General features: G+C 39.9%; 2 protein-coding genes across 2 annotated transcripts in view; both read right to left on the bottom strand.

Moving 5' to 3' along the window:
- Positions 1–2,767: 2,767 nt before the first annotated feature.
- LOC146483452 (BTB/POZ domain-containing protein 6-like) lies at positions 2,768–4,951 on the bottom strand. The gene has a single exon (XM_085105529.1). It carries the CDS (start codon positions 4,883–4,885, stop codon positions 3,551–3,553), a length of 1,335 nt encoding a protein of 444 aa, XP_084961655.1. The 5' UTR covers positions 4,886–4,951; the 3' UTR covers positions 2,768–3,550.
- A 5,469-nt stretch (positions 4,952–10,420) lies between these two features.
- LOC146483451 (DNA mismatch repair protein Msh2-like) overlaps positions 10,421–26,277 on the bottom strand; it is a 36,806-nt gene continuing 20,949 nt past the window's right edge. Inside the window, exons 27-30 of the mRNA XM_085105654.1 lie at positions 25,376–25,443; positions 13,116–13,188; positions 12,057–12,106; positions 10,421–11,651 (exon numbers count right to left, since the gene is read on the bottom strand). Coding sequence (XP_084961780.1) covers positions 11,496–11,651; positions 12,057–12,106; positions 13,116–13,188; positions 25,376–25,443 — 347 coding nt within the window. The 3' untranslated portion in view covers positions 10,421–11,495. The remainder of the gene's footprint in view (positions 11,652–12,056; positions 12,107–13,115; positions 13,189–25,375; positions 25,444–26,277) is intronic.

The following is a 26,277-nucleotide window of genomic DNA, read 5'->3' as shown; positions in this document are numbered from 1 at the left end:
CACTGCACCGGCATCGCAGAGGTCATGGGTTTGAATCCTGCTGAAGCCTGAATATTTTCAAGCTTTCTTTTCGCAACTGCCTTAAAAGTTGCGTACTAACTGCGACGATCTTTCTTCTATTTAACCTTCACAATCTCGAAAATATTTACAAGCGCTTCACATTCACATATTTCATTATTATTATTTTATTATTTTTTTTTTTTTGCGGGCATATTTATATGAGCGAGCAAATGAGGAAAACGGAGGTGGAGAGGGGAAATACCGCCTCTCTCCAGTTCCCCTCTCGACTCGTTCATTACTGACTGAAAAAGGGACGGCTCACAGTCTATCCTCTCTTGCAGGAACTAACATTAGGTATAGTTCTCAAAACAGCTATTTGTGAAGCTGACTAAAAGTATCTTTTGCTTTGAATCGGTAAAAACACAAAATATTCAGTAATGTAAGACATTCTTAAGAGAAATGGAAAAACCTATTTTGCTTTTGCATTGTGAAGAGCACCATGAAAAGATAGTAATAAACGTTTAAATTAATTAACAGCCGTTTAATCTGAAAATTAAATCAAATAAAGATGGCACTTGGGTTGTGTCTATTATCTTTATACTTCTCCTCAAATAAACCACCCTTCACAGAAACAATATAATGACATTATTCATGATTCTCGAACTCCCTCCTCCAGAAGCATCTTTTAAAAAGAAATAAACACTGCAATAAGAACCTAGATGGGAATACTGCTGGTGCTTCACGACGCTAGATTGAAAAGCAATAATGAGGGATAAAGGCCATTTGAATCCAGTGAAAAATAGCACGCAATATAATGTAAATACTTGTTACATTCAGTCAGACTGACCGCAAGTCTTACATGTGCACCTACGTGTTCTATTTTGCTTTCAAAAAATGCAACCGTGTTGCTTTTGTGACGGGACAAAAATAAAATGTTAAAATACAAAATTGATTTCTAACTCAAAGCATAATTCCTAATATACAGCTATTTCAATTTACGTTGTCGGATCAAAGCTTAAAGCTTTAAGACATCTTCAAGGAGGCTGCCACCTCATCCACGTGATATCCTAACACTTCTTTCATCCAACTGGCTCGCCATCGTTTATCTTCACTTGACAAACGAGGCATAGCTGATTTTGATGAACTTATTCATAAAAAATATCCACAGAATCTCTAGGTCTTGTCTTATACCTTCATACTTTAATCCGACAACATTAATTAAAATAGCTGTAAATCCCTTCCGTTTAAAGCCGATGAATTCCCAAATAAAAGTTTGTCAAGGATGCAGGGGGCCACTTCATTTATCATCAGGAACCGTTACCAACGCACCTTTCGATTTTTGTGTGGTCATAAAGGAGAGGTGGTCTTACAAAGACCCTAAAACGGGACAACTATGTACGGCCGCGCATTACCATCTTCGAATTGCGTGCGTTCAAACAGAGGAGCTGTCATTTCTGCCGTGCACGCTGGTCATCTCTGAAGGATTGCAACTCACAGAGTGCCACAAAAACTATGTTATAAAGGAGTTCGGTGTGATAGCCTGCTAGAATTTATATCTTTGTTTTGCTTTTGTTGCTGTGCTTTGTTTGGTTTATATAGTCCCTAAGTTCAATTTTATCCCTGGTTCAGTTTTAGTTTTCTTTCTTTGAGATATGTGAATGCATGGTAATAAGAAGAACACAAGTGACTGAATCTCAACATAACATGTAACTCTTTTCGTATAACGTTTGTAATTCATTTTCATGACTTTGTTTACCTAATAATGCTTTGAGTAAAATTCAATTTAAAAGACACTAATCAGTCAGGAAACTTTTTTGTACAATCATCCTACGCAAGAGAGGATCAAGGGGTACCCCTTGATTCTCTCTTGAATAGGACCAGTTCATAATTTTCCAACTGCTTCCTGTTTCTACAATATCTTTTGACATTTTATACTTTCATATTTCTTTGTTTTCCCTACTTTTAACACGTGTTCTGAGTCTTTTGTTCTTAGAGATTTTGCGCTGTTCCTGGTTTTCTGGAAGGTGTTCCGGGTTTTCTGGAAGGGGAAGGGGTGTTCCGGGTTTTGGGAGGATGTTAAGGGTTTTCTTGGTGGGTGTTCCATGATGTTCAAGGATGTTCTGGTGTTCCTGAAAATACTACATGCCAATATGGCATGAGTTCAGCTTCACTTGATTTTCACGATGTCGTCTTGGTCGTGAATTATGCTACATTGGGTGACGAAGGGGTACCCACGAACTTTTGCTATAAAATAAAACAACTCATGGAAGGGAAATTGCGAGGGAAAGAAATCCTTAAAGAGGAACACAAATAGATAAAAATAATGCAGAACGAAGTTCAATTTCATTATAGGATAAGTACTTTTGTAGCTCCTCTAGTGTCAAAAATAGCATTCCCGATGTCTCTAAAACAGCGTGGCTTTAAGACCACGGCATATAAGGTCATATAAGTCAGATAGGTCTTTCACACCAGCACCGGACTTGCAAATGGATAGTTTTAGGGAAAAGCAATGAAGTGTGGTACAGCAGTGAAGAATGCTTGTACAACAGCTAAGACTAAGAACATTTGCTTGCAACTGGTAAATGTAGTGAAAACGTTATTAAAAAGACAGAATAAGCTGATTGTGTCATTCAGCTTTAATACAGTTGCACACAGGCTTGACTGTAGAGAGTCAAATCTTGTCTTAAAAGGCTACACCTTGGTTGATTACAATCATGGCTGTTAAACAGACTAAACAAGCATACAGTGTCCACGATAATTTACCATAATTTGAACAGAACAACTCAATAACTGTGCTTAAGCCTATGGACATTTGCATAACTGTTGTAGCTGTTCTAGCCTGCGAACTCAGACCTATTTCCGGCCGTCGCTTCTGCGGAGAGTAGCAAACTGTCGGAAATACGTCTGTGTTCGCAGGCTATACCTTTGCTAGCACTTCTAATAAAGGAAATAAATGGTAAATTTATAAAGTTAAAGAACTAACTTAAATCTTACTAACATTTTTGTCATTAGACACAGTATAATACTTTTGTTTAAGAATTACAATACTGTCGTTAAAGATTTTTCCATTTTCACCACGTAACACTGAAACATCAGTGTCTATTGTTTCAGTTTTAAAGAAATGACTTTGATTCCCATACATGGTTAACTATTAGATTCCTAAAAAAATGGTTCCTAGGAAACCTTTGAAAACTGCACTCATTCTTTACACTTGCAATATGCTGTGAGACTCTTTCAGCTCCCTCATTCCTCAGGTAATCTTGGCTATGATTGGAATGATTCGGAATAAACCATGCTACTATCTTCCTACACAAAGGTTCCTAGCAAACCTTGCAAAACTGCACTCAAACTAGTCACCTGTAATATGCAGTGAGACTCTTTCAGCTCACTCATCCGTCATATAACCTTTGCTGTCATTGGAATGATTCAGAATGAAAACCATGGATGCATAAAATCAAAATTAGGGGAACAAGTAGAGAGAGTAATTTTAATGCAAGGCTACTCATCAGGATACTTTTCTTGATGTAAATGTAAATGTTCTAGTTAGCTATCATACTAGTGAAAACAGAAATTCTGGAAACTGCTGGCATTGAGCCGAGCATGAAGAGCAGCTGTTAAAGGAAAACACCACACCAGAATGCTCTATGCAAGACAGACCATCCACTCCAAAACGAGAAGATGGACCACTTATTTTAGCCTCAAATCTAAAATAACCAGAATTTGCTTTTAAAACAATCGGCTGCTCAAAAACAATATCAAAACCTTGATAATCTCCTATTTCACTCTGCACAAGCTTAGATACAAATCTACCTCCCTTAGTTGCGAGTACAAACCCACTTCTCTCCCTTACCTTTAACTCCACTGAATATACGTCGTCGGCGTTTCCAAAAAGACGCACTGCATGCACCTTTACATCCTTGTTTGTTTTTAGACCGATACAGTGGGGGACACCGGAAGAATAAGTAAGCTTTATACCAGCTATTATTGACCTAATCCTAGGAATTACATTTAACGCGGTCCCACTCATCCCAGTTCTTTTTGCCGACGAAAATCCCGTTTCACTTTTCAGAACAGAACTAAAATATTTTACCAGGTCGTTTGACTCTTTCTTTGTGAGTATATCAGAGTCGAGAACAACTGCAGCAAACTCTGTTTGCTCCATTACAGGAAAACGAATTCCCTTCACGATTCGTTCTCCAAGGATCCTTCTTTTCACGGATCCTTCTGCTTCGAGGCCTTGTTTTCTACATTCGTTTACAGCCCAGCAATCGACTGCTTTGAATAATTCCACTTCCTTGACGTTCAATAAATCGTTCTCAACTAATTCCTCAAGTATTGATCTTTCGATTGTCATGAAACCATCTGATTTCACAGCTTCCTCCGTTTCCTTCTCGATCACTTTCCAGCAGTGATCCAACAGATCTTTCTCTTTGTATTTCTGTGCGTCTGGCAAGACATGAAACACGTTTGACGCGTCCAAGTTTTCTTGCAGGTAGGCAGAGCATTTGTCGGCCAGACAGGGTAGCATGTATTTTTTCGACAAATACATCAGCTGCATCACATTGTCCGGGGTCAAGTTCGCCTCATCGCTGTATATGAAACGAAACAACTCCAACAGACTCTCGTACTCGCAATCACAGATGTCGACATAATCTTTCCTCTCCGCCAGTTCACCGTAAAACATGGCATAAAACACTGGGCTGCTGATCGCCAACACAAACTTGTGAGCTGGAATCGTCTTGCTTTTACTTCCGCCATGGGAGTCTCGAACGACGGACTTTATATCGCTCAAGAGTTCTTGGTTGAAAATGGTCAAACATCTTTCTCTGATGGTGCTCCTAGCTGTCGATTGCCAAAAATCTTCTCTGCCTGTTTTGAGAGACATGTTCGGTTAAAGCTTTTTACCTGTTTTCTTAGCTTTTTTGCAGGTCCAACTTTCGCTTTCGCAACAGAAACAGGAACTTCTGTAAGTCACGCAATCTCGTACCCAGAGTCTTCAGGCTTCTTGGTCAGCGGGGGAACGCCGGGAAGACTCTGGGGACATCGAATTTTATTACCGCAGGATTTCTGCGGTAAAACAATGGAAACCGTTACGGAACAGCCAATCAAAAAAATTGAATTTTTTCGATGTCCCCAGAGTCTTCCCGGCGTTGCCCCGCTGACCAAAAAGCCTGACGACTCTGGGTACGAGTCTGTAAGTCACGCTATTATGTCACCCATGGATTAAATAATCGCAGGCTCAAATTAGTTACCAGCTCCACCGAGATTTGGGCGTTGGCGTCGCTAAAGTCATCCTCGGAGACCCAGCGGCAGTTAGTCGGGTAGCAGGGATTTTCGTAGGCGAAAGTTTACTGTAAGAACCGTTCTTACAGTAAACTTTCGCTCACGAAAATCCCTTCTACACGACTAAGTGCCCATGGGTCTCCGAGGATAGTAGTGTCTAAAAGCTCCTTGAAAAGGACATTGCCTACTTTTGTTACAACGCATACGTTCTGCGCATCTTAAGATACTCGGGTTTCCTATGGGTGGGGCCTACTAATACAGGGATATTTTTGTGCAAGTGCTCTTGGTATTCAAAAAGATAAGTGGAGGTAGCTATGCATTTTTCACAGATAATAAAGCTTCAACTTCAAAAAAAAAAAAAAAAAACGCCGTACATTGTTTGCATTTTTTAAAATATTTTACTGCTTTTGGATCATTGTTGCTTACTCTTATCTCTAAAAAATGCATGGTCACCCCCAATTTTCTTTTTGGATTCCGACAGCCCTTGCTAAAATCTGCTTTTCCCGCATAGTGATAAACCGACCAAAAATACTTGTGTTAGTAGGTACCGTCCGGCTTAACTTTGGCCAGAGTTTAATAGCAGGATTTCTGCGGCAAATTAAGGAAAACCGTTACTGGGCAGCCAATAAAAATCTATTTTTTTTGAATTCCCCAGTGAACTTCAGGTGAGCAATTGCTGGCAAAGTCGTCTGAGTCATGCCATAACCGTGACGTTTCGTGGAGTTCTGATATAAATGGTAAGCACCCCTATTAGCTAATTTAAGTTCCGCCGGGTGAAATAGAATTATAAAACAATTGTGACTTTTACAAAGAAAAGTATGGCGTGCGGGTGGTGATAACTCGTACAATCCATTTTGCAATATTTCCTGGAGTTCGAAGCAGGTCTCTAGGAAACTGAACATCTGGGGTCGGTTCCTGAAAGGTGTAATAACTCTATTCCAGGAATAAATGTACCTTCTTCCAGGAATAACTTTATCCCCGGAATAAATTATGTTCCTGGAAGAAGGAATAGCACTATTCAGGGAATAAATCTAAGGTAAATTTATTACACCTCGCGAGGTGGTAATAAATGATAAATCGCTATTCCAGGGATAAATCTGCAAAAACAAGATGGCTGACATGTTGTTGTTTGGTCGTCTTGCTAATGCAAGACAAGCCAGACCGCGGCGTTTTAGGCTTTTTAATGCACATTTAGATGAATACTTTATAAGCGAGAGAGACGTCAAGTCAAGATTCCGTTTTGGTAGAGACTCCATAAATTACCTTGCCGATTTGTTGTCCGATGATTTAGCGAGAAATACCGCTCGTAATCACGCACTTTCGCCACTTGTTCAAGTTCTTGTAGCCTTACGTTTCTTCGCATCTTTGTGTGTCAGATCGATGGAGAAAGATGAAGCCTCTCTCTATAGCATTGCAGCTTTAATATTAAAACTCTAAGGGAAACCTTCTGATGTTTTAATATAGCTTTTAAAATTTTTAAGATTAAGCCCATGTAGAAAGCTGTAATTTCTTTGTAGAAAACCGCGTCACTAGTAGCACTAGTGAAGATAGCCGAACCATACGGACATATGGGAAGGGAAAGACAGACGGAAAGAGGAGTGAACATAAGGCCGAAAACATTAAGGCCAATGAGAGACTAACCAATTAATCAGACAAATACCCCATGTATACCAGCCAAAATGAACTTGAACAAACCACACAACCGAAAGCCAACCCAGCCCCTTATGCGAAAGATCAGCATAAGAAATCAATTGCATGGTTGTAATTAGTTTGAAAATGGACTATTAGTGTCTACAAATTCATTAAAAGTTTTATTAAAATGTTTCAGTCCTCTGTCCATATAGATATTGGATATGATCGCACAACCGAAAGAACAGCACCAAATGCCAATTCCACCGTTGTTTTTCGAATTGAAGGCTTCTTCGTAATGTTTTCATACAGCTTTTAAATTGTTAAATTTTATTCTTTATAACATGTTTATGCCCATGGATAGCAAGAAGAACTGGGCAAGCGGAGGAACAACTGAACAAACCAGAAACGCAAACGAACGAACAAACGGAAGCCCGAGCGAACGAACATCCAAAAGGGCGAACGGACGGCCGAATAACTGAGTTAACGAACAAACGGTCCACCGAGCGCTCGCCGGCAAAAACGTACTAACGAAAAACCAAGGGAACGAACCCGCGAAACGAGATGAACAATTGAACGACCGAGTGGACAGCTCTTTTGTTTACAGTCATAGGTGTTTATATGGATCGATTTTCTGATAATCTAATGCAAACTTAAAAGCGTTTATCTTTTCGGAACGAGTGAGAAGCGACGAGCTTCCATTCTTATTACTTAATGTTAAGTAATTATTGAAAATCTTACGCACGTATTTTAGAGAGCTCACCAAAAAGATTATTAAGAAACAGCATAGAGTGACAAAAGCAAAATAAAGCTCCGTCTGCTCAGAAGGTCTGTCAATCTCGCCAGGGGCACAGTGAACAGACCCGGTAGAGAGTTCAAAAAAACCCCAAACAACGAAAAACACGAACGAAATATGTAAACGTCATAGCGAGGGAGAAAATTATGAATAAATTCAGGGTGAATCTCTCTACCACACGTTTCAAACGGCGGCACCACAGCTGGCCAACGGCATTGACCGATGATGATGATATTTAGCTTTAATACAGTGGCCGCGCTCACAGGTGAGTCAAACCTGTCTTAAAAGGCCACACCTTGGTCGGTTACAATCATGGCTGGTTAACAATTAAACAAACATACAGTGTCTTTGATAATTTTTCGACAATTTGAACAGATCAGCTCATTAATTGTGCTTAAGCCTATGTACAGATGTCTCCAAAAGAAAAGGAGACATTGGCATGTCTACTCTAGCTCTGATAGCACTTCTGAGAAAGGAAATGTGTGGTAAAATTCACGCTGGGGATTTTTTTAGTCATATTCGGCCAAGAAGTTTCTTCTCCTTAGGGTTTTATTGTACGAATCTCAATTTTTGCAGCCGAACAAAACAACGGTTTCTCTACAACTTGGCCGATTCAGATTTTTGAATTTCATTTTTTTTAACGGTAAAATGACGTCATCAAGTTGGCGCGAAAATTTTTTTAGAGCTTCGACATGGTCAATCACATTTTTTTAAATACTCATACCTTAAGGATTACAAAACTGAAAAAAGATTTGAAATATCTAAACTGAATCAAAAGTTTTGGGCTTCTGAAGTTTGAATTTTCCGCCATTTTGTTACTAAAAATAGCCTTAAATTGAACACTTAACTTCCCATAACTCTTGACTCCAATGAGGTAGTCCAAAAATTTTTTCAGATTTGTTATTCTCTTTTCATGTTGTTTGTTATGTTAGGAACAACTGTGCCGTAGCTCCAAAAAAAATTTCCCGCCAAATTGATGACGTCATTTTACCGTTGGAAAAATGAAATTCAAAAATCCGAATCGGACAAGTTGTAGGGAAAACATTGTTTTGTCTGGTTGCAAAGTTTGAGGTTGCTACCACAAAACCCTAAAGAGGAGAAACTTTTTGGCCACATTTGACTAAAAAAATACCCAGCGTGATTAGAAAATTAAAGAACTAACATTTGTGTCGGTAGAACCAGTATAATACTCTTGTTAAAGAATCACAACACCTTTGTTTAAGATCTTTTCCATATTCACCAGGAACAAATATCAGTGTCTATTGTTTCAGTTATAAACAAATGACTTTGATTCCCTGACAAATCACCATAAATGGTAATTGGTAAGCTATTATATTCTTAAATAAAGGTTCCTAGGAAACCTTGTAAAACTGCACTCACACTTGCACACTCACTCATTCACCCACTCACTCACCCACCCATACAATCCCTTGTTTACGAAAACTGCCGAGCACTAAAATTACAATGAAACATCTAATATTTTTCAGCATGGTTTCAACAACAAGACGAATTTCACAGAAGAATTGAAGAAATGTCACTATGGAAACCAAGAAAAGTGTCTCCCAAAGTTTTATTTGTCTGCAAGAAAGCGAGACGGAGCGCGTGGCGCGTGATATTTTAAAATTTCATACCATTTGTCGGTATATTGTCAGAAATAAAATATTTTTTTGGTCCACTAGTTACTCAGCTTGTGTGGTATATACTAAATCAATTATTCACCTCAGTGTCGGTGAAAGTGATGGATATTTACCTCGCCGCTTCGCGGCTCGATAAGCACCATTACTATTCACCTCCACTTCTCCGACATGTTACGCCCTGGTGTAAGTCACGCTATTGTGTCACGCATGGCTTGATATATCGTAGGCACAAATTGGTTACCAGCTTCACCCAATCTCGTACTCAGAGTCCTCAGGCTTTTTGGTCAGCGGGTGGGCGCCAGGAGAGACTCTGGGGAACTGGAATTTTTTTAAATTTTTTTTGATATGCTGCTCCGTAACCCCTTCCATTTTATTTACCGCAGAATTCCTGCGGTAATAAAATTCCAATCCTCCATAGTCTCTCCTGGGGCCCACCCGCTGACCAAAAAGCCTGAGGACTCTAGTTACGAGATTGAGCTTCATCAAGATTGGGCATGACTTGGCCAGACTCTGGAGAACTGGAATGTTATAATCGCGTGCAAGATAAACAATGTAAGCCGTTACGGGGCAGCCTATCAGAAGTTGTAACTTTTTTCGAATTCCCCTGTGAACTCCAGGTGACCAACCCCTGGACAAAGAACTGCGAGTTCGAGACCGAATCATGCTATAACCGTGAAGTTTTGTGGAAATCTGATTTAAGTTGGAGAACAATTGTGACTTTTACAAAGAAATGTATGGCGTGCAGGAGGTGGCAAAATTTCTTCGTAAAATTTACTATTCACATTTAAATATTTTTCTTAAGGGCGAGGTTTCCCTGAAAGATAAAGATAATATTAATAATAATAATGATAATGATAATGATAATAATAATAATAATAATAATAATAATAATAATAATAATAATAATAATAATAATAATAAATAAATAAATAAGTAAATAAATGAATAAATAGTTAAGGGGGAGAAGCACAAAAATCTGGAGAGAGAGGTTTTTCAGCTTCAGACACGTTCGGTGCCTGGAAACAAACCTGGGACGCTGACTGTTGTCCCCGTACTCAAAAACAAACTGGCGATATCGGGTAAACAAACTCTTTCACACTTTATTTGTTCTTAACTGTTTCAGCTTACAACTGAACGCTTTAATTTCTTTTACTTAACCAATTAATCATAGCAATAAAAATGAACAAGTACAAAAATATGTTAATCCGGTTTTGAATTTCCTTTTTTATATACCGTATATTTCTACCACGCAAATTTTTGGGTCACAAATCCCGTCTAATTAAACTGCGCGATTTCTCATGAGTACTCCTCCTAAAATTTTCTGCAATGTCACTAGATCTAAGAACTTTATTTCCCGTTATTTCTCAGAACTTTGGATATCTGTTTTTGGCGTCAAAACACTTATGTTTGTAGAATTCAAGGGTTGTCCCTGTGATTGGGATCAACATCTTTGTTAAGAGTTGATTGTTAATATGTTTTATCTTTTTTTTTTCTTTTTTTTTACGGGGAGACGCCTCGCATGGGTCCTACCATTCCGTTCGCTGCGGTAAATACATTTTTGAAAACATATAACGTTGTAGCCCAATCAAGTTGTTAAAAAGTGGGTTTTGCGAAACCGGTTCGCTCAGTAGCATTAAGGCCTATTCTTTTGCACCAACGGCATTTCGTAGGCTGTCAGTGACGGTCTCAACCGAAGTCAAACGTGAAAAAGAAAAAAAAAAAAAAAAAAACCAGGAAGAAAAGAAAACTCCATTGTTGTCCTTAGACGTCAAATCGTCTGTCTCCAGAGCCTTTCACTTCTCGTGCCAAGCCCCCACCGGCTAAGAGACTCGAAGTGCTCTGGGGATGAGAATGGCTATTTTCCCGTTCTATGCGGTAACAACCATTGATCAACATGTTACAACCGGCATCAACCTCTGTTGAAACGGTTGATCATAGGACATACTGCTCAACAACTATCGATCGCTTCCATGCTACTTACAGGAAAGGTTCGAACGCTTTAACCACATTGAAATAAAACAGTTGGCCTCAATAATAAATGGCCTAAGTCATTTTTTTGTTTTTGACTCGTAAATAAAAACCAGAAACCTTTCGTTTGCTCCTAGTGTTCTCTCCAAAATAACGTTTATTTCTGGTCTGTTTAGTGGCCCTTATTTGGCCAGAAGTTCTTGTATGTAGGGATTGTTTCTTGCGAGCACCTTTTCCTTTAGTCTTGACACTTCACTGGCCGTTTGCTCGTCCGACATTGTTTCCACTGGTAGCTTTGCGACTTGACTGAGAAAATCTTTGATGATTTCTTCCCCATCCTGTTCAAAGGAAAAGCCGACACATCAGCAGTGCTCGAAGAACTGGTGAGCTTACCCTCACAGGACGGTCAAGGGGAGAGGGCAGAAACATGTCATTGTGTGATCAACGTGCATTTCGACTTGAACTTGTCATCTTTTACAAGAAAATAACGAACGGTAGGTAGGTAACAATCAGAAATCGTGTATATTTAGCTTCCACACAAGTTACACAAGGACAATTTGCCGTCCTCTTACTTCAGCTGCCCTATCGCTTATGCTCACTAGGGTTGTTGAAGACGGTGGACTTAAACTGAAATGAAACAAACAACCTAAAAGAGACTAGTGGGAGGGACAGAGAGGGACAAGTAACTGAACAAAAAACAAGGAAACCAACCCAACCCAAAAACAAACGAAAATGTCTCTTACCTGTTTGACTAAGCGTCGTCTTTTTGCGGGTGATGTTCCACTCTCAGAGTCTTAAAGAAAGGAGTATGAAATACTTAACAAAGAGTATTTATAGAAAAAAAAAACAACCCAAAGTGTAGCGATTCAAACAATAAGTACCAAACAGCCAAATTCTGTGGTACTGTATATTGTGCTCTGCAATATGAAATCCTAAAGGGTGAGGTCATTCAACAAAATATATAAAGCAGTACTTTCCTGCGGTACTGTTTGTCATGCCGTACGATGTACCCAGTTAGGGGAGGGGGGGGGAGGGGCTACTACAGTAAGTTTCGGGTGGGTATGTGCATGCCGTTCCCGTTTTAGGATGCATTCATACCCTGTTGTAGGTATGAGCTATTTTTTATACCCCGTTACTGCTTTGTTTGCTCCACTGATCATGACCCGCAATACCACAGTTGTGCTTCTACATAAACCAGATTTGTTTCTATTAATAAGTTTAAATCGCTGTTGGCATTTCAATGCTTCGGTGCGTTTGCAACGTTCATGACCCCCAGTTCTAGGTACTCCGTCGTAGTTCAGGAAACCCAAAATCACGACCACGTTGGGCCGGCGGCACATATCCGCATGGATCTTACAAGGGAATAACCACCCGGGCAAGGAATTCCTCTTTTGAGTCTGTGGATGAAATCCTGTTAAGAATTTAGGGTTAGAACCCTTTTCCAACCTAAGTTTTCCTGGCCCAATTTTCCAAAACGGCAAAGGAAATCACAATGCTCATGTGTGATGTGCCATTAAAAAGGTCTTGATGCTAATTATTACACTGTACAAGGTCGTTCTAACTTTTGAGTCTGTGGATGAAATCCTTAAGGATGACCATTCAAATAAAAGCTTCTGAACAGTACTTTCCTGTGGTAGTTATTACTACACTGTACAAGGAAGCCTTAACTTTTGAGTCTGTGGATGAAATCCTTAAGGAAGGCCCTTCAAATAGAAGTTCATGACCAATATTAACTCTCGTCCTTCTGGAAGCGCGAGGGCAACCCAGATCTTACAGAGTAACTAGTAATGGCTGATACCAACCTACGACACCTTCTCCTAAAGACGCAGTGCTACCCTGGAAATCTTCCAATTCTGCTGCTTTTTGTCTGGCAAACTGGCGAGAAAAACACAGTAACGAGATCTAAGAACGAATTGTATTTCGTCACTAGTAAATTAAAGATACTGATTTCATTTACTCTAACTGTGAACAACAACAACAACAATAACAAGCTTTATTGACAACAACAAGCTTCATTTCCCCCATTGGGTCACATTACAGTTATTATGCTTAATTAATTATTAAAAAAAGAGAGGAGCTGGCTACCTGGAATAACTACAGAGTTAAAGCAGACAGGCAGCCAGTTTTACAAAAGTAATGATACTAGTTTAGGTCGGTACACACACACAAATAAACACATACGACACAAAACACACAGTGAGCACCAAATAAATACTCTACAGAGAAATAATACTATTATGAATAAATAGGAGGAATGTAGAGCTAGAAATAGTACTAACTGAAAGTATATTAACAATATTAATATATTTAGTAACTAATAATTAAACTAATAGAAATAAATAGATCGTGCAAAAAAGTTTCACAAATCTAGTATTGCAGGCGTTTCCCAGTACAGTCAACTCTCGCCTTGCGGACACTTCGCTATTACGGTCACTCCAATAATACGTACAGGAGCTAAATCCCCGGCAAATATAGAGTACAGACGTTTGACTGAAATAAATTCCTGCTGTTACGGACTTTCGCTATTAAGGACACTAACTCGCGGTCCCAAGGGTGTCCGCAGTAAAGAGAGTTGACTGTATCTTTCAAAATATTGATCTTTTATCCTTTTCTTGAACACAGATATGGATGATTATTTTATACCATTCTCGATGGACTTATTACCCGCAGAGATTTAAACAAAGGACTAGAATGACTATCAAATGAAATGTAAAGATACCGATGCCTTCACGTTTGCTAACGTCAACTGAACGCACTACACAGGGTCCCAAAGGGGGTTAGGGCTCCAGGGCTCCGGCCGTAAAAATGCAGGGCTCCAGGGCTCCAAGGCGAAAATTTCAGGGCTCTAGGGCTCCACATCATACGCTTTAGGGCTCCGGGCTCCACTCTGGTCTACGATCTTGATGTGTAAAAAATTCTATCTTTAGCGCTAACTCAAATACGCAAATGAAAAAGTCAGCTATTCCGATCAATTTTTGAAACCCAAGCAGCCAGTTATATTATCTCCTATAATTTAAAAGTGGGTTAAATATTAAACTTGTTTAAGTGGGGCTGACAACTCCGCTGTGTGCCCATTGTGTTGATAAAAACCTTTATAGTTTTGCTTTAACAAGCATGTCTTTAAGCGACTTCCCTTTTCTATAAGACATCAAGGGAGATTCCTTGTATATCTCTCTTAGTAGCCGCTGGTTTTGTATTAAATACCATTTGTCCATTAGAATATTTTCAAACGTGGCAGTGATGGTTGAAATTGTGTCACGAAGGGTAGAATCAGATTTTCTTGTGCGCTTTCTGTGTGTAAGAGCGTTCTTTCTTTCCGCGAAGTTAACTTCGGAGAGGATTTTGTCCATCAGGTTACTAGGATGACCTCTCGATGCTAGGCGTGTTTTAATTTTTTTATTTTTTTCCCTCAAACACTACTTAAGAAGAGTTTGTCCTCAGAAGCCTAAGGGCTTCTCCTTTAACGAAGCCTTTTTTGACGCCTGCTGGGTGGTAGTTTGCAGTTTGTGTACTGAAATGTTTCAGTAGGTTTGTAATGTGTGCGCATGTCGAGAATCGATTCTTTCTCGAATCTCTCTATCTTATAGAATGCTGTTTCTAATAATTGTGAGACTTCAGCGGTAAACTTTATGGTAGGGTGGTACGAATTTGCTTGCTCAATGAAATGTTCTATTTCTTCTTTGTTTGTATTGTATCCCACAAGCAAAATACAACGTCAATGAACCTTTTCCACGTTAGGGGTTTGTTAACGCTCTGCCTTAAGATCTCCTTTTCTATAGATGCCATAAAGATGTTGGCAAAAGCTACTGCCATTTTAGTGCCCATGGCAGTTCCGTGTGTTTGGAGATAGTCTTTCCCGTTAAATCTCGGGAAATTTGTAGCTATAGGAGGGTTATTGGCATGAAAGTTCTCGTATGCGTTGCATACTATAGTGATTCCTTCCTCCTGTGGGATATTCGTGTAAAGGCTAGTGACATTTATTGAGGCTAGAAAAGCATTTCTAGGCACCCTAGTGCTTTCAATAAACCTTATGAAATGTGTCGTATCTTTAAGATACGAGTCCTGTATTTGTGCTATTGGCTGACGTAGTTTGTCTACGAATAACGATAGGCGTTCTGTTGGGCCATCACACCCAGATATGATAGGTCTTCCGACTAATGTCGGTTTGTGAATTTTTGTGAGGGTATAAAACACTGGGATTCGAGGCAGATTGGTGTTAGGTTTAACCATTGAACAGTCATTTCGTCTATGCACCGTGCTGGGTGAAGACCCGAAAGTTAGGATGGAAAGGGTCATGAATCAGATGAACAGTGAACAATATAATCTATTAGAGACTGGGTAAGCATTGAAATCAATTAATCTTTATAAATTATTATTTGTATCTTCAAAACGATCTGTCAAGTATTTTTCTTTTAATTTGTTGTAACTGATACCTGCGAGCAAACTGCCAATGGAACGTCTGGTTACTATAAAGTTGTTTTCATCGCGCTCACTACAATTATAACAAAGTTTTCATTAAATTCCTAAATAAGTTGTTGCATATCATTGTAAACTGAGATAACCGCGTATACTTGTATTATGTACTGTCTTCTCTTCAGATTCTGTTTCTTTATGCCCGTTAACACCCACAAACAAACACAAAAAGGCATTAATTAAGAATCAATGCAATCTGGGAACTCGAATGATCACACTTGAAAATGCTGGGCTCCGGGCTCCGCGCAAAATGTCTTTGGGCTCCGGGCTCCACAGCCAAAAAAGGATCAGGGCTCCAGTCAGTAAAATGATAGGGCTCCGGGCTCCACAGCAGAAATTTCAGGGCTCCAAGGCTCCAGGGACCCCCCCTTTGGGACCCTGACTACATTTTAGAAACTGACATATAGGCGAAGCATATTCAGATCTCTCTCGGCGATCATCGGAAATGATCGGCACACTGGCTCGGTCGTGTGGCCGAAGATATGAAATTCTTCTTCTCGGTCACTTCGACATCGAGTTTGAAAAAGAAATTCCAGAAGTCAGGTATTTACTCGAAATAACCCGTGAAGTTGATTACACATGAAAGCGTTTATACAAGGGAAGCGTTTAGCAATGACGGACGCTAATTTTTTGGAGTGTCATTATAGCGAGATATCGAAAACAAGGACCGTTTGGATTGCTAAATAATGAGCTATTTTAATGCGATTTTACCTTCCCACTGTTAACTGTCAGCGATTCTTGACGGGATTTTATGGCGATTTAATTGCGACTTTAAAACGATGATCAGTTGCCGGAGAAAAAAAAAGGTAATCAAAAGAAAAGCCAAAATCGGTGAGCGGTGCAGGTCGAGCACAGTGACCAATGTTTCGCACACATGGAAGAGCGGCGAGGGACACAAGCCAAGCACAATTTTACGTGCGTGCAAAAAAATCGGAAAACAGAGCAAATCGAACGCAATCACCACCAATTTTTCGCCGTGCGCTACTCCCCACTGCTAAGCCTGTTCACAAGCTATTTAAATCGCAACCAAAACGCCACGAAATGGTAGCAGAAATTACTGGTAACTAGTGGTGATTTTTAGTGATAATCGCATTTACAATGTCTGCCAAAGTCGGGTCAAAAATCGTCTGTGTAAGCGGCCATTTCTCGACAAATCGAAAAATCGGCCGATAGAGCGAGCCGACGGAACGCGCCTACTCCGTGCGTGCTGTTCTTCTTAGCGGCTAAATCGAAATCAAATGGCACCTAAAATGTCTGCAAAACTCGCATCACTAAATGTGTAAGTAGCCTTCAACCTGAAAAAACGACTGCGTGGGAGGCTGGTGTGTAAGCCGAGTCCCTTCAACGACAAAGAGGAAAGAAGAGAAAAATTGACGCACGAGAAGAAGCTTCTCTGGTTTGAAAAATGACTGCTCCCGTGGAGGTTAAAACTCCTTTGACAGTAGAACATCCCAATCCCTAAAAAGAATTTCATTCAATTACACATCCAAGTTTTGTGGTATAAATGAGATATAATTTATTGGTAAAGAATGAAAACATCCAGTTTGACTAGATATTTTACACACACATACCGCGTGGTTCTCTTAGAATGAATTTATTTCTTTAATAACAAGAAAAAAAAAATATTGCGACACATCGGACAAAGTACAAAACCATTTTGTCTTGGGCAGTGTTAGTTACACTCCCAAACTGTACAGTTCTTGCATAGAAGTCACTGTCTTTCCTTTATATTCGCCAGTTTTCATTCGCTGCAAAACTGTTTCGCAATAATCCACCGGATTGAAAATATCTTTCTCCAGCGCAGCCATCTTCTCCTTTGACACCATGGCCGCTACCTGACTGCGCTCGGACAATCCGCTACAGGACGCGGCTTGGTTGCGTCTGCGCCCGTTGACAGTTTGTGAAGTGATTTGGCAATCTTCTGCGAAGTGGCAAGTTGGGTCGCTCGATGTGCGTCTTTTAAGATCAGGCAAAGGAGAGTTACTTTCCGAAACTGACAGTTTGTGCATTTGTCTACTCCCATCTGTGAGCTGATCAGGAATTTGGTCCTTAACTTGGAGAAGTTCTTTCATGGTTTGCTATCTTAGTAATCGTGGAAGTCAGAGGCCAAAATGGTTTGCTTTTCCGCTATTTATTCGTTTGCAGCGTCTTGAAACCTTACGGAAAAAATTACATGACACATATTGACTAATTACTTGTTTTTATCTAATACGCAGTAAACGTAATTAAACTACATTGGGCAATATTAATAATATTATGACATGGTTTTGTGGATGAAGGACATCGCACATCGATGCTTCGACAGTGTCTGCTACTGATAATGCAATAGGAAAAACAAGATGGCAATCAACTTCAACTCTTAACATCAATTCTACTGCCCATAGACAAGGTACCAAAAGAGGGGAAAACAAGAGCAAAAATAATGCCAAACAGTAGTAAAACCCGCTAACTGCGACGTATTTCTTAGGATCCACAAACAAGACGATATGTTTAAATAAACACCCAACCAAATCAACCGCTAATTAGGACGCAATCCTGAGACCCACACACAAGAAAACAACCTTAAATGAAGGTGAATGATATGAAATCGGGCCTAAATTGAGGCTGAAAAAATTCAGAGAAGAAAAGACCATCGCAGGGCACAATGAGCGCATTAGAGACACAACTAAATCAACCACAAGTTAGGACGGCATCCTTTCATCTCAAAAAACGTAGAATCCTTAATTACCAATGTGCGTCACTAGACACAAACAATCAGATGAACCGCTAATTAGGACGGTATCGTTTGACTCACACACAAGATAATAACCTTAATTACTAATGTGCGTCACTAGAAACACACGATCAAATAAACCGCTAATTAGAATGAATGTCGTTAGAAACAAACAACCAAAGTTATGATAATGAACCGCTAATTAGGACGCTATCCTTTGACTTCCATACAAGACAACACCCTTAATAATCATGTTCGTCACTAAAAAAGAAGATCAAATAAATCGCTAATTAGGACGCCATCCTTTGACTCAAAAAGAAGATATTATCCTTAATTAGCAAAGAGCGTCACAAGAAACAGACGATCAAATAATCCGCTAATAAGAACGGTATCCTTTGAATCACATTTAACTCAATACCCTTAATTACCGATGAAAAACAGACGATCAAATAAACCGCTAATTAGGACGGGATACTTTGACTCATACAAGACAATACCCTTAATTATCAATGTGCGTCAAACAAACGATCAAATCGACCGCTAATTAGGATGGGATACTTTGACTCATACAAGACAATACCCTTAATTATCAATGTGCGTCACAAAAAACAAACGATCAAATCAACCGCTAATTAGGACGGGATACTTTGACTCATACAAGACAATGCCCTCCATTATCAATGTGCGTCACAAAAAACAAACGATCAAATAAACCGCTAATCAGGACGCCATCCTTTGATTCACATACAAGACGATACCCTTAATTACCGATGTGCGTCACGAAAAACAGACGATCAAATAAACCGCTAATTAGGACGCCATCCTTTGATTCACATACAAGACGATACCCTTAATTACCGATGTGCGTCACGAAAAACAAACAACCAAATCAAGCGCTAATTAGAATTAATGAAGTTAGGATTACACCGAAAATGGGGGAGCAGCGTCAAATTTGTGCAATAACAACAACAACAGTAACTTCTTCCCTTTATTTGGTTCACTAAGCATCGATTTGGACTTCCAATGACGCCAATTGGCCATTTGTAGAGGCAAGACACCACGAAAATTTAATGGCAAATCTGTTACTCTATTACTAATACTATTCTAGCGACATACTTCACATTTGCTAACATTTTAGAGCGGTTTCAATTGAGTGTCGAAAGTAATTTCGCGTTTGCTTTGGTTTTGCATTACTACTCTATGAGATCGGTAACAAAACTCGCGCCACTTTCTGAATCAATGGGAATCCAAACCAAAACCGATCGTGTTTTCGCCGCACACGTTTTCCCGCGCTTGGCGCCAGTTACATGTATTTGCTTGGAATTCTGATTGGCTCGTTGTGTTGTTTACATCTGTTGCGATTGGCCAGAGTAATTACTTTGGTTTTGGTTTTACGCCACTCAATTGGAAACCGCTGTTAATCGTTCAGCGAATATATTCATCTAGCCTGTTCCAGGCTCCTAGAGAGATGCGCGAAGGAGAGTGCGAGGGGACGAAAACGAGGGGGGAATGGGGGAGAGAAAAAGAGGGAAAGAAGAGGAGCCTGTAACCATTTTCTTAAACACCTCATGCCGCCCACTTTTTCCAAAATGTGTCAACATGTCAAAATATCAAACTTTTCATTGTCACGGGTTTCGATTACTCGCGCGAGTTCTCGAGTTCGCGCCGTTGTACATACATCGCTTCGATGTCGCGGACACCGAAAGGTTCTCCGGGTTTGGGATTTCAACCCTAAAAATCCTGTAGATTTTGCCAAAAAAATTTGACGTGTCTTGGAACGAAAGTTCCCCGAGTGTCCTTGTTCAACGCCGTTTGAAATAGGAAACTTATTAACGCGACGTTATCGAGCGACGAGACTCTAGTCATGTCTAGTGTTGGCCGATGTTGTGTCTTCGCTTGGTTGTGTCTTCGGAAGCTTTTAAGAAACGAAGAGCTTTCCAGCTTTAGCTGCCTCACTTGTGCGAGGACCCTGGCCAGAATTTATGGCACGTTTAATGTTAAAATAGGGTTATTCCGTTAACAGACCTGCACGACTCCCATGGTGTGTCCGTTGTTTTGATAAAAGCCTTTTCAGTTTTGCTTTTACAAGCTTGTCTTTAAGAGATTTTCCTTTTGTATAAGAGATTCTTCCCTTTTGATCATTTGTTAAAGTTTATCGGCTTGGATTAACTGCAAGATTTCAGGTAGCGCTAAATAAATTTTCTGTGAAAAGACCCAGGCCGGATCCGTGGGTTTCTTTACTCGTGAATTCATGCTTATGCTATTGTATATCGCTGCGGGAAGATTTAAACTGTCGAGGGATGTTTGTTTATCACTCGTACGGATATGAGTGTCTAACAGTGTCTAATCTTTCGTGTGATGTGTGAACTGTCAAAACTGACCAATCAGGAGGTATACCAGGAGCTGGTATACCGGCATGAGGTGTTTAAGAAAATGATTACAGGCTCCTCTTCTTTCCCTCTTTTTCTCTCCCCCATTCCCCCCTCGTTTTCGTCCCCTCGCACTCTCCTTCGCGCATCTCTCTATGAGCCTGGAACAGGCTAATGTTCATCTAACATCGATTTCAAGTTTGTACCTTGTCCACATCCAAGCGGATGAGTGGATTACTGGTGATAGTATAAAAATGACGAGTCATGAGCACGACATGTTGCCTCTGCAATCATTCAGAAAAATACGTGGGGGAGGGGCGTAGAATTCAATTTTGTTTCTGAAAAGAGAGGCGCTTATTCAAAGGGGATCTTATTTACGGTACATGATACTAACCTTAATTACAAACTTGCATAACCAAAAACAAACAACCAAGTCAACCACTAAATAGGACTATCCTTGGACTCGCACGCAACAGAATAACGGAACCCTTATTTACGGTACATGACAATAACATTAATTACAAACTTGCGCAAACAAAAACAAGCAATCAAATCAACCGCTAATTAGGACGCTTTGCTTTGACTCAAAGACAAGAGGATAAGGGGGCCTTTATTTACGTTACACGAAAATAGCCTTAATTACGAACTTGCGCAACCAAAAACAAACAACAAAGTCAGCCGCTAATTTGCACTCTATCCTTGGACTCGCATACAAGAGAATAAGGGGGCCCTTATTAACGGTACATCATAACAACCTTAATTACAAACTTGGGTAACCAAAAACAAACAAACAAGTCAACCGCTAATTTGCGCGCTATCGTTGGACTCGCATACAAGAGAATAAGGGGGTCCTTATTTACGGTACATCATAATAACCTTAATTAAAAACTTGTGTAACCACAAACAAACAAACAAACAAGTCAACCACTAATTTGCGCGCTATCGTTGGACTCGCATACAAGAGAATAAGGGGGCCCTTATTTACGGTACATCATAATAACCTTAATTAGAAACTTGCGTAACCACAAAATAGCAAACAAGTCAGCCGCTAATTTGCGCGATATCCTTGGACTCGCACACAAGAGAATAAGGGGACCCTCATTTACGGTACATCATAATAACGTCAACTACAAACTTGCATAACCACAAACAAACAAGCAAACAAACAAGTCAGCCGCTAATTTGTGCGCTATCCTTAGACTCGCATACAAGGGAATAAGGGGGCCCTTATTTACGGTACATCATAATAACCTTAATTAAAAACTTGAGTAACCACAAACAGACAAACAAGTCAACCGCTAATTTGCACGCTATCGTTGGACTCGCATACAAGAGAATAAGGGGGCCCTTATTTACGGTACATCATAATAACATTAATTAGAAACTTGGTTAACCACAAACAGACAAACAAGTCAACCGCTAATTTGCGCGCTATCGTTGGACTCGCATACAAGAGAATAAGGGGGTCCTTATTTACGGTACATCATAATAACCTTAATTAAAAACTTGTGTAACCACAAACAAACAAACAAACAAACAAACAAACAAGTCAACCACTAATTTGCGTACTATCGTTGGGCTCGCATACAAGAGAATAAGGGGGCCCTTATTTACGGTACATCATAATAACGTCAACCACAAACTTGCGTAACCACAAACAAACAAACAAGTCAACCGCCAATTTGCACGCTATCGTTGGACTCGCATACAAGAGAATAAGGGGGCCCTTATTTACGGTACATCATAATAACCTTAATTAAAAACTTGGGTAACAACAAACAAACAAACAAGTCAACCGCTAATTTGCGCGCTATCCTTGGACTCGCATACAAGAGAATAAGGGGGCCCTTATTTATGGTACATCATAATAACCTTAATTAAAAACTTGGGTAACAACAAACAAAAAACAAGTCAACCGCTAATTTGCACGCTATTATTGGACTCGCATACAAGAGAATAATGGGGCCTTATTTACGGTACATCATAATAACCTTAATTAAAAACTTGTGTAACCACAAACAAACAAACAAACAAACAAGTGAACCGCTAATTTGCACGCTATCATTGGACTCGCATACAAGAGAATGAGGGGGCCCTTATTTACGATACATCATAATAACCTTTATTACAAACTTGGGTAACCACAAACAAACAAACAAACAAGTCAACCGCTAATTTGCGCGCTATCGTTGGACTCGCATACAAGAGAACAAGGGGGCCCTTATTTACGGTACATCATAATAACCTTTATTACAAACTTGGGTAACCACAAACAAACAAACTAACAAACAAGTCAACCGCTAATTTGCGCGCTATCGTTGGACTCGCATACAAGAGAATAAGGGGCCCCTTATTTACGGTACATCATAATAACCTTAATTTAAAACTTGGGTAACCACAAACAAACAAACAAACAAGTCAACCGCTAATTTGCGCGCTATCCTTGGATTCGCATACAAGAGGATAAGGGGGCCTTATTTACGGTACATCATAATAACCTTAATTACAAACTTGGGTAACCACAAACAAACAAACAAGTCAACCGCTAATTTGCGCGATATCCTTGGACTCGCAGACAAGAGAATAAGGGGCCCTTATTTACGGTACATCATAATAACCTTAATTACAAACTTGGGTAACCACAAACAAACAAACAAACAAGTCAACCGCTAATTTGCGCGATATCCTTGGACTCGCATACAAGAGAATAAGGGGGCCCTTATTTACGGTACATCATAATAACCTTAATTAAAAACTTGCGTAGCCAAAAACGAAAAACTAAGTCAACCGCTAATTAGGGCGGTATCTTTTGACTCGCATACAAGAGAATATTCTTAATTAACAATGTGCATCACTAGAAGCGACCGACCGAATAAACCGCTAATTAGGGCGCTATCCTTTGTTCCCAAACAAACACCATATTTGCTACTGAAGCGAGCTGACCTAATATGGCGACCTTCACCTCAAAAATCTTGCAAGACGCAAAGAATCGTGGTTACGCAGAGAGAAAAAAACATGAACATGTGCAGAGACCCAGGCTGCCAGAGTTGGCTCCAAAGCACAACTTTTCAGTGGAGAGCCCTGAAATAATCCTGAAGCAGTCGGAAATAGGCCATTTCGAGTTGCCTTGAACCTCATTTCAAACGCGAGGGTAAGTGCAGAGCTTTTCATTTTACAATTAGTTTTGTTCGCATTTGAATGAAAACTAAGGGTAGTCACAGATGAGCCACAGGTTTGCCACACATGGCCAGGGTTCAAGCCGGTTTCTGCATCAAGATATAGCATGCTCTCTCCTAAACCATCACAGGTTACCCAAGCAGTTTATTCGGTTTATCTAACGGTTCGCTAGTGCACAAATTATAGCCCTGTGGAGTGGGGTTTGTGACGAAACAACACGATGCAGAGAACAGCCTCGAAAACCAAACTTTTTCGATGAAAAGGTTTCTCCGAAACCCGACGCTCTAACCACTATTGTTGTTGTCTTTTATCCAATCAAAGGATATAGCGCTCAAGCCATCCATTCCCGAGAATTTCACGCAGTGTTCTTTAAGTGACCATCTCTACCCCTCGTACCTGGAGAGAGCCATCACCAAATTTGGTACCGCTTTCCTGGAGCCTTTGTCACAACCACCAGGTCTTACAAACTGCAACGCTCTTTAGTTGTTTTCTTTGAGTCTGTTGACTACCTCCCGTGCGTGGAATTTAATTTCACCAATGGGCACAACGACCCTGACAAGGTGATCAACTATCTCGTTGTAACTCAAAGCGGAATCCTTGGGAATCCATACAAAATTGAGAGAAGGTTTGCCCACTCCACACAGTACGCCTAATAGCCCAGCGATACGTTGTTTACAGACTTTAAGATCGGTTACGTTTGTTCCTAAATAGAAGTAGCGACTGAAGTTCAACAAATATTGAACTTGTATCAAGCCCTGTTGAATGCTGAAATAGAGCATTCTACCTGTAAAAATCGCTGAACGAGAAGAGCAAACAACGAACAGTTTGACAAGTTGTCTGCGGTAATTATTAAACAAGCCATAGATTGTTCAACACTGGCTGTTATCTTAAACCGTGGGTCCTTCGGTTGAAAACTAAATGCCCTTAATCTACGGAGTAGGAAGGGTGATATGAATCCGAATACGTTGCTATACTTAATTGTTATTCAACACATTGTAACACTACCCAAATATGATCATGGTGCACTGAACATTCTTCGTCCGTAGTCAACAGATATCCTGCGATATACGTAATTTCGTGTGTCGAGGAGAAAAATGGCAAAATGAAAATCGTCTCCAGCTCTTCCGCAATAAAACTATGCTTTGTTATCAATGTGTTGAACAACGAAACAATTATCCTGCTCAATCTTGCGGAATATCCCCTAATTTTAGCTAACTTGGTCTACGGCCTGTCGGCTAATTATCAGGCGATATTCCGCGCGATTTCTCAGGATAATTGTTAAATGTACTCGGAACGGGAGTAACAACATGAGAGGTGAACACAGACTTACGTCAATCACACTTGTTGGAAAGTGCGCCAGTTCTGCAACGTGGATACCAAAGCTCTGATCACAGACACCTACAAAAGTACATTTAGAGAGTGAGCGCTTATCAAATCGATCTCGGTATGTTATTTCTGCTGTAATCAAACCAAATGTTGATCATACTACAAGAAAACACTAGCGCTGATTTCGGGGGTTGGGCTTCATGGGGGGGGGGGGGGGGTGGTGTGGTGGTGGTATGGTTTTTGAGGCGTTTTGGTCTGCAATTGCTCCAGCATACCCGCAAAATACAACAAGACAGTTTCTTTGACAACTGAAGAACCCCTAACCAAGAGGCAGTCATTCGGAATGTTACAGCTGTTGTTTCCCACACCGTCAGTTCTTTTATTTAAGTAGACGTGAAAACTGCAAAGGACCGCGAACGATAAACATTAAATAATGTCTTAATATTAGAATAGATGCAACAGACGTGTTGCTTTTCAATGCTCAACGACTTAAGAACTAATATGAAGATCCTGCAAGTCAGAACGCGAAATCCACAAAAAGCGTAAATTAAAGTAATTGAGAAAGACGCTTAAATTGATCCATATTCAACTTTGGGAGTATAACATTGTGTCCGCGCTCTCTGAGAGCCTTCGAGAAGGTCATGTAAAGGTGCTAGGGGAACCAGGTATTTCGTTAAATAATTTTCTATCGCCGTCCTTGATGCGTTCGATTAGTATTCCATTTATAATATAGCGGTGGTTAGCTGGAAAGCTAAGTTTCTCTGACCACCGTAAACTACTACCAAAGCCATTAATTTCTTTCTTTTCTCCTTTTATTTGTTATTTTATTCGTATGTTCCTATATACAATGTAAATATTATATCCAAGTGTAAATAAACTGAAACTGAAACTGGAAAAAAAACTGAT

Source organism: Pavona decussata, unplaced genomic scaffold, assembly GCF_977016875.1.
Source record: "Pavona decussata unplaced genomic scaffold, jaPavDecu1.1 SCAFFOLD_38, whole genome shotgun sequence".
Taxonomy (NCBI): domain Eukaryota; kingdom Metazoa; phylum Cnidaria; class Anthozoa; order Scleractinia; family Agariciidae; genus Pavona; species Pavona decussata.
The sequence above is the reverse complement of the archived record's forward strand: the minus strand, read 5'-3'. Positions and strand labels throughout refer to the sequence as shown.

What these genes read in the sequence shown, in the direction of transcription:
- LOC146483452 (XM_085105529.1), bottom strand. Translation starts at nt 4,885, where the DNA reads ATGTCTCTCAAAACAGGCAGAGAAGATTTTTGGCAATCGACAGCTAGG.